Source organism: Seriola lalandi, unplaced genomic scaffold, assembly GCF_002814215.2.
Source record: "Seriola lalandi dorsalis isolate HSWRI2012SDOR001 ecotype SW California unplaced genomic scaffold, Sedor1 jcf7180002054948, whole genome shotgun sequence".
Taxonomy (NCBI): domain Eukaryota; kingdom Metazoa; phylum Chordata; class Actinopteri; order Carangiformes; family Carangidae; genus Seriola; species Seriola lalandi.
The window spans coordinates 1,384,879-1,397,007 of NW_019525499.1; the positions used below are offsets into that span (position 1 = coordinate 1,384,879).

At 37.5% G+C, this 12,129-nt stretch overlaps 1 protein-coding gene across 1 annotated transcript in view; it reads right to left on the minus strand.

Moving 5' to 3' along the window:
* Positions 1-3,453: 3,453 nt before the first annotated feature.
* Positions 3,454-12,129, minus strand: part of kcnh1a (potassium voltage-gated channel, subfamily H (eag-related), member 1a) — a 39,703-nt gene continuing 31,027 nt past the window's right edge. The window contains exons 12-13 of the mRNA XM_087170448.1: positions 10,816-11,012; positions 3,454-6,981 (exon numbers count right to left, since the gene is read on the minus strand). Coding sequence (XP_087026574.1) covers positions 6,112-6,981; positions 10,816-11,012 — 1,067 coding nt within the window. The 3' untranslated portion in view covers positions 3,454-6,111. The remainder of the gene's footprint in view (positions 6,982-10,815; positions 11,013-12,129) is intronic.

Consider the following 12,129-nt stretch of genomic DNA (forward strand, 5'->3'; position numbering starts at 1 on the left):
CAACAATCGATTGATCCCTAGGTTTATAAATTAAGTTTATCAATCAGTAATCCATCTTATCTGTACAGGTCTGTAGTTCATATGTTGATGAGTGGTGAATAAATAGTCTTATAATACAAGGTATTTTGTCAGGAAACAATATAAGTAGTGTGTAATCTGGAGTCTTTGGTTCTGTTTCCATTAGCTGATTACTGTTCTTGGGATTATCACCTCTGTGGCACTAAGGAGGATCAATGTGAGTGGGGGTCAGCGAGGAATCCTCTTAAATGAACATAAAACTGTGAGGTTTATCTGACGTAAGATGCTCAGCAGGAGAAAACACCTGCTGACAAACACTTTCTCAAAGAAGTGCCCTCATCACCGGCGGAGGAGCTAACACACAAAGACTGACAATTCTCACAGGTCAGAACGGATGCTGCACGGCGCCTATAGAGAACAGACAGGGTACAGTATGTATAAAATATTTATTATGAATAGCACAGTATGTCACAGTTCATAACAAAGTTCCCATTGTGCTTGAAATAGTTACATTTCTCATCACATGACGTGTGAACATGGAGGCATGTGCATATTACATGAAACCTTTAACACAGAGTCCAAACTCTTCTCTCTCTTAAGAATCTAAACATTGCAATATAATCTGTGCATATGTATGTATATATATATATATACACATATATGTTTGTGTGCAGGGATTTATAACCAGGCAGCTTTGTAGAGCTGACCACAAAAATAGTTCTGTGTTCAAATCAAAGAAGTGAGAGTAATTTGGATATTTAACACTGCTTTCCTGTAGGTGTGGGGCAAAATGATGAAGGCACAGTGCTGCATGCTTCTCAGTAGCAATCAAAGGTGATGACTGTAATATAAATGAAATGGTAGTGCAGTACTGTAAAGGTCCTTCTCACTTTTCCATGTGTCACATGTCACTTTTATGACTTCTGTTTATAAATGCAACAGCACAGAACGACACACTGCTCTCAAGGATCTTGTTTCTGAATTTTAAAGTGCACCTACGTCCCATTTTAGTGCCATATTTATGGTGCTTGTAAAACATTTAGCCTCCTGAAAGAGGCGTAAGTGAAAATACCCTCCATCTGCTCCATCTTTCTTATTGGACACAAAATCTGATTTTTAGCTGGAACAGATTTGATATTTTTGTTTTATTGATTATTATGAATATAATCTGTTCCTGTTGGATAAAGTGAAATATAAAGAAACAAAGAAAAATAGTACATTTGCAAAGTGAAATAATACAGAACCTCTTACACAAAAGACCAATTTGAAAATGAAAGTATAAAACATACTTTACAAATATTACTGGTCATTCATCTGTGTCATTGGTGAATTGAAACAGTTTATTGTGGATAAAATGAAAATATTCCCCCAAAAGTACCGTCAAAGAAAACCCTTTTTGTCAATGCAACAATAATCTGTTCAACAAAATAAATATTTTCTGTTTGGGATTAGAATGATTGAATCACATAAATAATGAAAAACAAGAATGACAGTCAGCACTTCATTATGTTGTGTTGTTTGCATTGTTGTTGGTATTATTAAAGAGGCTGTTTGTAAGTTTTCTCTGCTGCCGAATGTGGTTTCTTGCTGGGAGCAGGTGGTGATTGTTACTGTTTTTGTTACTTGACAAGAGCTTCTGCCATTGATGTCTTTATGACACGAGAGGTTATGATACTCTCTGAGCAGCGCTACAGCTTCAGGGCAGACTGGAGGCTGCGGTGAGCCGCTATTGGAAAGTGACATGACGGGCCAGAGCTAGCTGGTTTGCATGCTAACTTCAGTAGAAGATAAAAATGATCATAGAAACAAGGAGAGAGCTGTTGGTGAGTAAAGGAATGAAGTTTGATGCTGAACTCAAAATGTTTCTTGACTGCTTAGTAAACAGCCGTTAATGCTAACGTTAGCAATGTAGCAATGGCAAAACTTACAAATAGCTCCTTTAAAAATTTATTTAACTTGTTTAAATAAACAGTTGTGGTTTAACTGTTGTGTAACATTCAAAGATTTACACCTTTGACCTCCACATAATGTGATGTAAAGTTTAATCTAGAGCTGTGAGCCGTAATATTACAGATTAAAGATCTGTGTGCAGACGAAATCAAAAACATTTGAGTAAGGCAAACTTATTGCCCTTGGAAGTGTAGCATAAAGACTGGAAGCAGGGCAAATGACTAGCCTGCTAGCTTACTGGCACATAACTCCCTGTAAGACCAGAACTTGTTTGTACATGTTTAATTTTGTACAATTGGACCAAAAAAAGATTATAGATAGGTAAATGAATTAACTGACGAGTTCTAGATGAGCTGGTAGGCACTGAACTTTGAAAAGAGCCAAACTACTGTAGCTGTTGCTTCTAGTCTTTATGCCAATGCTTTCATTTGAGGGATTCAATACCAATTCTTGGTTGTTACAACGTGCACAATAAGGTTAGTTTAAGTTAAAAAAACCAACATAAATAATAGTTTCTATATGAGCCGCCTTGAGCTACAACAATCTTAAACTATGCGACTGTTGTGACTCTGGCTATGTCAGCAAATCTAGAGTCTAAATATAAATAAATAAAATCTAAATTTCAATTTCTTTTGTTTGTACATCAGGCATTAATATAAACTGTGATACTTAGTTTAAAAAAAAAAAAATAGTGTGGGTATTTGACAATCTTCTAATGTCAAGCACAGCTGCAAATACAACATTAAACATTTTACCTCAGTGACATTACTGGATGTGTCCTTCGGTGCTGGGAAGGAACTTGGTTCAGATCGTCCTGTCATGAGTGCAAGTGTTTTATTAGTTTAATTGTGGAAAACCAAAACCACAGTTACAGAAATTAAATCTCCACAATGTCTTTTGGATAACTTTATATTAACCGTAAAACATTATCACTTAAGGGATATTATTTTTACAGCGTTTTTATCACATCTTTGACTTTGTGCCGTGTCAGTTGGTCGTAACTGGAAAAGAGCGATCATGTAATAATAATGTAATAACTTTGTACCAAATTTGTTTGCAGCTTTAAAGCCATCAAACATTTGGAGATTGATTTGGTAGCTGATATTAAAGACTGCCGTTACATAATTTGTAGATCCTCTCTTACACTTGGGTGACTAAATCCCTGTGTTAATGTCAGGCCTCTTTCTTCCCTCCCTTTGATTTCTGAACGCTTCACGTGTGTGTGAGCAGCAGATTTAGGAATTCTGTGATGGAGTCAGAGCAACGTGATTTTAGCAGACCCATAAAGACTGTCAAACACTGGCTGTAACCCAAAGGAGTTCTCACTTCTGTGATGACATGCCCATTTATTTTTAGTAGGTTGAATTTTTGATGGAAATGTAAGCTAGGGAATGTGCTGGAGAAAAAAAAAAAAAAAAAAGTATTTTCCCTCTCAGCTTGTCTTTTGTCTCGATAAGAAAGAAGACATGCTGGGGACATAAATTATCCATATGAATAATAAATAATAAAGAATAGTGGTTATTGTTTTTGCCATGTAAAAAATGAATACTTATACTGTATACTAAAGATAGACTGGAGCAAGAAGCAGCAAAGCTCCTGTTTCTACCAGAGGTGCTTCTGAGTTCTGTGCACAGTTAAAAATAATTTGTTTTAGAAACACTAGTATAACTACTGTTAAAATCAGACTACTGATTGCAATTAATATATTCTGCACTTCCTTATCAGCAATGAGCATAAACCCATTAATCTGTAAAACTGCAAAAACAGTTGAAAATGAGTCATATTTAATGGTTACTAGACTTTTGTTACTTTTTGTAACAGTTAAATATGTATTATTATTATTGCTTGATAACAGAACTCAATGTTCTGCTTTACATAAGAGTTTGATGCATTTTCTATGGATTAGGGTTGTGTAATGAATGAAGGAACAATTTTAGTTGCCACTTTAACAATACAATGATATCACATTCGTTTACAGAGATTTATTGTGGTTTCAATGTAATTTGGCAGGTAAAATAGTATATGATTTTGGTATTTATTAGTAATTGTTGGGCATAACATCTGAGACAATCCTCATTTAAAAGAATTTTAAACATCTATTTTCTTTATTTTGTACGTGTTTTGTGGTGAAACTGAAACTGAGTTAAAATGTCAAATTAAATTACAATGTCAATGTCATGACATACATTGAAAAACATTGTCTATTAGCTTTTGAACATTTATGAGTTATTTTGACTAGATTATTCTGCACAGGTCTGGTGTATTGTAATGCATTAAAAAAGGTAAAAAAAAATCTCATCTTAATTTTGTTTTTATACATTCTTGTGTAATTAACATTAGTTAGATGAAAATACATGAAATTGTGCACATTTTCTGTAAATTATTTCTTCACAATATTATTTTTCTTTTTTTCAGCAGCAGCAACAACAATTAGTTAATTAATTGATGGAAAGAAAATTAATCAGCAGCAACACTTGCTAGTGTGACGCTCCATACGTGAGGATTCACAGCTTTTATTCGTCATATATGATGGTAAATAAAATCTCTTTGGGTTTTTCTACTGGTGGTTTCACCAATTAAGCAATTTGAGGACGTCACCTTGGGCACTGAGAAGTTTGAACTTCTGTGAAGTTGCTGTTTTTTCACTACATTCGATAACCTAAGAAAATAATCTGCAGATTAATAGATGGTGAAAACATTGTTAGTTACAGACCAAAGCAGTAGCACCCAGATGGTGATGGTTGTCTCCCAGATGAAAGAAACATTTAGGGAACGTGTGCAAGTTTGTGGAGACCAAAACAAAGTTATTGCCTCCAAATATTGGCCTCAAATAAAGAAATTGGAGTTCTGAAAGAAATTGCCTGCATTGTAAACACTTAGCGTGAACATGTGAGCCAAAATGACATTTTTGATCTTTGCCCCTTATTAATAGTCAGCTTGTATCATGTGGTCATGGGGGAATTTTTTCTCTCAAGTGAACATGAGGACGGACAGACATTAAATCATGCATGCAAACTGGTGTAAAAATGTGGCCATTAGAAGCAAAAATCATCTCCAAAACAGATTCCAGTTAATCAGTCCACATATATTTAGGTTTGTTTCCAGGAACAAGCCTCTGTCATTTTATGACAGCCTGTTTTATTTTACATAAATAAATTTTATTTCAGAAATATTATGCAAAAAAGCATTCCTTACTATGTTCATGTCAGTTTTAAAATAAGTAAGGGGGGCACAGCCATGCATCAGTTGGTGCCGAGTATGACTGTCACATACATATATGTATCAAGTATGTGGCTGTAGTGTTTATATATGAGAATAACAAATACTAGATATTAGGAAAGATGGACAACTTGTTTACTGCTGCCACACTATTTAACATTGCATTTCATTTTTCCTCAAGCACATCTATCTATGGTTTATGGAAATTATAAACTCTGCTGAAAGATGATTTAGATTTAGAGTTATCTGTTGTATAATTCATAATGATTGTGGCAGATGATATAATAAGAGAGTTCATCAATTGCTGGAGGAAATTACTGACACTGTTTCAACATTTGCAAAGACTGTCCTTTTTCACCGTCACTGTGAAATAATGAAAATGACTCAACGTGCTGCCTCAATTAATCAAATATGCACCATCTGCAATTTCAGGCACATGTCTGTTTTATGTGACATGCAAAGAAGCTCATACAAATGATTCACTAACAAACCAGTGGATCATGCTGTTTCTACTGGAGCCTTCCCGAAGGGATACAACCACGTTCCTCTGTTGAGGCTTAAAATCTGAGCAGATTTTGAACTTGAGATAAAATCAAACCTCTATAGCTATTTTCCCATTATAGTGCAATGGAAAAATAAATCAAACTTATGTACAAACATATAGCTGTCAGTTTTTATGTAACCTTCGGATTTTCAGTGTTATGACACCAAAATCTGGGCTATGACCTTAAATTTCTCAACACAACGTTCCCGGGTTAACCGACAGGTACACCCCTACGATAACGGCTGGTGCGTCTTGAAGACCACACTGTTGCCTAATCTAAATGGTGCGCCCAGTGCAGCCTCAGCAATCCAAGTAACCTGGATATTACTGGATTCCAGCTGAGTTCACAGTTAACTGTTGCCTGATGATTATTCCATCCTTCAAGAGAAGATGTCCTCTTTGTCCATTTCCGGCGAAGCAGGTCTAGAAATGTCAAAAAGATGCTGCGGAGAGCCAGCACTTGATTTTCTCGCTCTGAGGATTTTGAGTGCTTCTGTGAGTTGCGCCTCCAGGTTGGACATTCGAACGTTCAGGTTCTTGAGGTCGTCCTTCAGCTCCAGCTTGAGCTCCTGAAGCGAGGCCTGAAGCGTTTGCTCTGGGATGGGGTAGAAGGCGTGCCTGGTCTCCGGAGGCTGGACAGGACTGCGGTCCTGGGGTGTCGTGCGGAAGTCACCCACTTTGTCCAGACGTAGGTCACTTTTGGTGATACCGCTGTCACAAGAGTCTGTCTTCTTTAGAGATATCTGTGATTCGTGCACCTTGGTCCGTTCAGGTAAAGTCTCCATGGACTCGGCTTTAGACACTTTGTTCCAGTTGTCAGCTTTGGCCATGGACTCCTTGAAGCGACCCCAGCCTTTGACTTTAACTGGTTCAGCAGGCCGGCATCCTACCAGAGAAATGGAAGACGGCACCTGCAGCTTTGCCTTGTCTGACGGAGCACATTTGGCGGGTGTTGAAGACGAAGGTGTTGAAGATGAGGGTGTTGCTGGGCTTTCTGTTACTGTGACGATGCTGGTAGTTGTAATGGCTGTGTTAGCCATTGGGACGTCCACGTACACGGGGCCTTTCTCGATATCGTGTTCATCTAGTTCTGGTTTCTCAGTTGCCATACGTGCCTCCTTCTGCTGCCGAAAGCGCTGGAAGAGTTTTCGAACTGGGTGATCAGGTGGCAAGTTCAGAGGGGCTTCATTTTTACGCCTCTGTCGCTCCTCTTCCTCACGTTTCACATCACTGATCTTTCGGAAGACGATCTACAAGAGAATTTAAAGTTCTCGTGACTAAAGCACCATCATAAAAACCATTAGTAAGACTTGAATGATCAAAAATATCAGTTTGACAAGTAACAATACAAAACTTGATCAAAAATCATCTTCAATTAGAGAACAGGTGTGTCTGATGTACAGTTTGTGCGAGGAAGATGATGTTTCAAAATGTGTGTGCTTTGTAAATGTCACCTTAAAGAGGCTATTCCCACGACACAGAGGGAAAGTTCACATCATGCCTCTGGCTTCAGTGGGTGAAGACACACTGTTAGCTTACCACACAGCTGCTAATAGACAACTGTGTTTTTAAGCATTTGCAGTTTTCTTTCTGTACTTTGATGTTTGTGTGCAGCAGCATGTCTAAAACTTTGTCCTCTCTCTTGAAAAACAAATCCAATGCTAACAAAATAACTGATCTGTTCACTCTTCTACTACCTCTAAAATAGTTTGACAAACACTTCCAACTCAAGGTCCACTTATTAGATTTTTGTGGAGCTTTTTGCTGCCTCACATTGTCTTCAACACTTTGTGATACTTAACTTGCATCTCCATGCATATCTGTAACAACTGAGCAAAGTCCATCCAATAATGAAGACTATGATATGGTTGAAAGCTCTGGAAAAAGTTGAGTTGACATCGTTATAATCACTGCTTCATTTTTGAGCCAGTACTCAAAGTTAACTTGTCAGTATCATTTTGATATCCTTATAAAGTAAATGTTTGCATTTTGAGGAATCTGTAATTTGATTTCTTTCGGAGTTTGATGAGAAGATCAACACCACCTTCAGGTGCGTATTTACAATATGTAGTTGGAGCCAGAAGCTAGTTAGCTTAGCATAAAGGTGTCTATAGTAAATGGGTTTTCTCTGTACACAGGACAAAGTCTGAACATCAGGCTTTTGTCCACAGTGCAGTGTTTGCATTACAATAGATGTCGATTTAGATAATGTAGGTTAAAATTATCTGCTTTTGAAGTTATGATTATTCATTCTTGTAGTGCTATGAGAACAGCTGGCACTAGAACCTGTGTGTAAAATAAACATGTGGCACTGGAAGTCATCCAAGTTGTTTGTAGGCTACTTCGTTGTTAGACTTCTGAGATGCCTTGTAAGTATTGAGAATAGCAACCATCATGTTTAACATTGTTTCATTAATCCTCCAAATTATACAGTGATGGTGTTGTGAGGCTATTTCATTGATATAAATTGTTTGTCCTTGACGATGGGCTAGTATCCTGCAACTTACTACCATTTTAGGCTACATAATGTTTTTATAAATATAATGTCAAGTATGAAATAACTGTTCTTCTGATAATCACTTCCTGTCTTGATCAGTCCTGAACTGTATGGATGATTCCATCTTTCCAATTTGCTCCCTGATTTTAAAACATAACCAGGTGTCCATCTACTGGAAGGAAAATACTAACCATGCACATAACTTTACTGCATTCTTTCAGTCACAGCAAACTGTAAACTACTTCAAACATTGTAGAAACAGAACAGTAACCCTAGTAACCGTGTACCAAGTAACATCTGACATGATCTAAAACACAGTTTTACTTAAACTTATGTCCAATCTTCAGGCATCGTGTTCACATTTTTAAATCATTTTCTCGTTCCTCAACTGGATGCTGAAATGCAATACACTTAAATCATTCATCATAAAAAGGTAAGGTAACCTATTTTTCTTCTCAATCTCATGGCAACACTGTTCTCACATCTTAAACCACTTGAATGCCTTACATATCATGTGCTGGATTTCTCAAGACAAAAACAAAACCTCAGGAGCTCCATTCAAAGGCAGCGTTTGGCTCCTTATTCAGGCCATCTCTGGATTTCCCTGCTGTACACATTCAGGAAGTATGGGACCCTGGTGACTTGTGAGTTTCAAGCAGTAGATGAGATTGCCTTTTCATATGCAGGCAATTCAATCCCACATGCACTCTCTTGGACAGGCTGATCTTATTATGAATGGAGTAGTGATTGGTAGCTACACCTGTGTTGTTCATCACAGCCATTCATGTCTGAGTGATTGTGCGAGTGGCTTTAATATATGGTGACTGTTTAATGGAACTGTGCTTTTGTATTAAGCGTAGTACATGTTGTTTACTAGTGTAACATGCCTGAGCTCTGGCTCTAGTGTTGTCAACTACATGTCATTTTGAAAAGTCCTGATACTGTAAATCTACATTTGTGTTATTAAGTCTAGCAAATGAACATTTTGCAAAGTAATTCTTTAATGTTTCTGTTCACAGCAACCACAGCTGGGAATGAAAAAGGAGGAAAAACTGGGTAGTTAGAGGATTAGTTTGGCGTGACGGAAGTAGTACTCAGCTACAGGTGAAAGTCCTGCATTCAGATCCTACACAAAGAGTGAAACAAAACAGATAAATACACACAGGGGAAAAAAAGTTTATTAGTTCATCATAAGCTTCATTTCTTTGTCACAAAGTATAGAGGGGGTTAGGTAACTTGGTTACCAAGTACTGCAACCTAAGAGTGGGTATCAATCTAACTCTCTGCAGAAAGTGACTGAGTGTATTTTGCAATATGTCTAACATGACCAGCAACAGCTACTGTGGCTAAACAGAGAAGGAAAAATCTGTACCTGTCAAAACTGTGAAAAGCAGACTGCACTTGCCCAACATGTGATCTCTGGGAGGCACAGTGCAAAAACACCAAAGCAATTATGACGCACCAATTTAAAAGCAGGATCCAGAACTTCCTCTTAAAGTTTAAGCTCTTATTAAAAATAATGGTCTGGCCAGAGAAAGAGTATCAAGTCAAAAGGATTTGAAATCCAATTAAACATATTTTGAGAAGCGGATAAACAATGTGGAGAAGAGAAAGTTTAAATTCTTGTGCTTATTATGCTGTACATTTTCTAACAGTAGCCATTCATTGTATTAACACCGAGTAATTATCTCTGTGTGTAGTCATATTAATTGTCAGTGGCACTGTCAGAGGGAGTCAAAGGAAACAATGAATACATGCAATCCCGCATTACTGATTGTAGTTTTATCTCATCATTAACTTCATTGTTTTCCGTTCACTTTCCTAACGTTTTATTGTAAGTTACCTCTAATACAAAAATGAATATTTCCTGCTGTAGCTTCATATTCAAATTAAACAATTTAACATTAAAAATTAGACATTAAAATCATTCATCTGGAAAAACATGGCCACAGGAAACACGATGTATTTGTCACTGAGGTTAGCGACAACTGCAAACATCTGTCAGAAATGTGTCTAAAAAACAAGAATATAGTCGATTTTGGCATTTCTTGACAGCAGATCAGTTTTCAAGGTGGCAGGCTGAACACGTACAACTCCTCAACAAGGTAGCCAAACTTCACTGGGCCCTGCTGTTGAGTGGAAAACTTGTTTGTGTAGCATTAAATGAGAAACTGTGGTCCTAACTATAACTAAAGTAGTCTCAACCCACAGTTTTGCAATAAATCCCACCTTCGTGAAGATTATAATGTTTGGTTTTAGCTTTCGAGAGATGGTGATTCAGCCTCATGGTCATTTTGAAGGCTGCAGTTTGTGGTGCTGTTGAACTGTAGTGTCTTATTTGTCTACTGGGCTGTACAATGCACAAAATCGTACATATGCTGTAGGTGCAAAACAAATGTTAAAACAATATCTAAATATTTTATTCCCCCCCCCCTTACACATACACACCTACATATACAGTGCCTACATTTGAAGAAGAGAGTTAACACCTTTTAACAAGCTCTACATGCAGCTGTTGTGGAAACAAGGGAAGTGAAGCGTGTGGGTGAACTTGTTCTTTCTTGGGGCTATTTGAAGAGTCACTCACCCTTTTTCGCAGGTTGTAAGTGAGCAGCAGATTTCTAGAGAAGTGGTTGGAAAATGCTGTGTAGAACTCCAGCACCTTCTGCAGAGCGTCACGTTTAATGACGTGGAGGTCACAGTAGGTCAGAGCTCGGACGTTTGCACAGGCTTGAGCCAGAGTCACCTCTTTCCAGAAAACATCCCCAAATACATCTCCCTTACCTGCAGGGAGAGGACAAGTTAGACCAGGTAATACTTCCAAAACATTTGCTCTTCAAGGTTAAGACAGAGAGAAATGATGTGTTAATTTGGTATCCATTTCTAATAAGGCATGTTTAATAAAGGCCTTGTGAATTGTAATGAATGGCTTTAATAATGGCCCTTTATGAGCACTTTGAGCCTTTTTGAGCTCAGTGTTCTTCTGCTAGACGAGACAAGGTGTTTAATCTTGCTTGCAGGTGTCCTTTATATGTTGTTTCTGTTCTACAGGGTAATTCATCTCATGAGAATTTGATTTATAGAAGTAACTCGTAACTCACTTCAATCTCCATTATAGTCTCCATCCAGGTCAATGGTATTAGCCTGACAGTATTACTGATTGTTGCAAAGAGGAACCGTTCGCAGGTTATTGAGGAAAAACAGTCAAGATGTTGTCATTGGGCCTGCTTGAGGATGCTATCCCTAAAATCAATCATTTGGCAAATTAAAAAAGTGTGTGGTTTTAAAAAGAGAAATGCTGCTGGGATTTAACCAGGTCAGCGTAAGCAAGCAAAAAGATTTGTTTTTTCTTGATAAATAATATCACCTTGAGGTGCTAGAGAGGAGTAACTGGGTTCATAAACATTGGGAAAGTCATGATATTAACAAATGGTCTGTTTTACTCCTCCACGATGTGCATCAAGTGTGGGTTTCTACAGAGTAGTAGTTCAGAGTATTTCACAGAGAGAGAGAACAATTATACTTAGTCTAGTCGGGTCGGGTCGGGTTTGGTTTCTACCTACTCCTGAAGGAAATATCTGCAGCTTTAACTGCTAAATGCCACAAGAAATTTAACTGGCAACTAGTGATAATCAATTAACCCTTTAGTCATTTGTAAAGCGAAAGTGCCAAATATTTCCTGGTGCCAGCTTCTCATGTAAGGATTTGCTGCTTTCTATATGAGACGGTTAATGAAATGTCTTTGAGTGTTGAAATGCTGTTTGGACAAAACAAGCAATCTGAAGACATCACTTTGGGTTCTGGGAAGTTATAATGGACATTTGACATATTATTTGACATAATCATAAGATTAATCAGGTTTTTGTGTAATGAAGGTGATATACTTAATACTGAAGAAGGA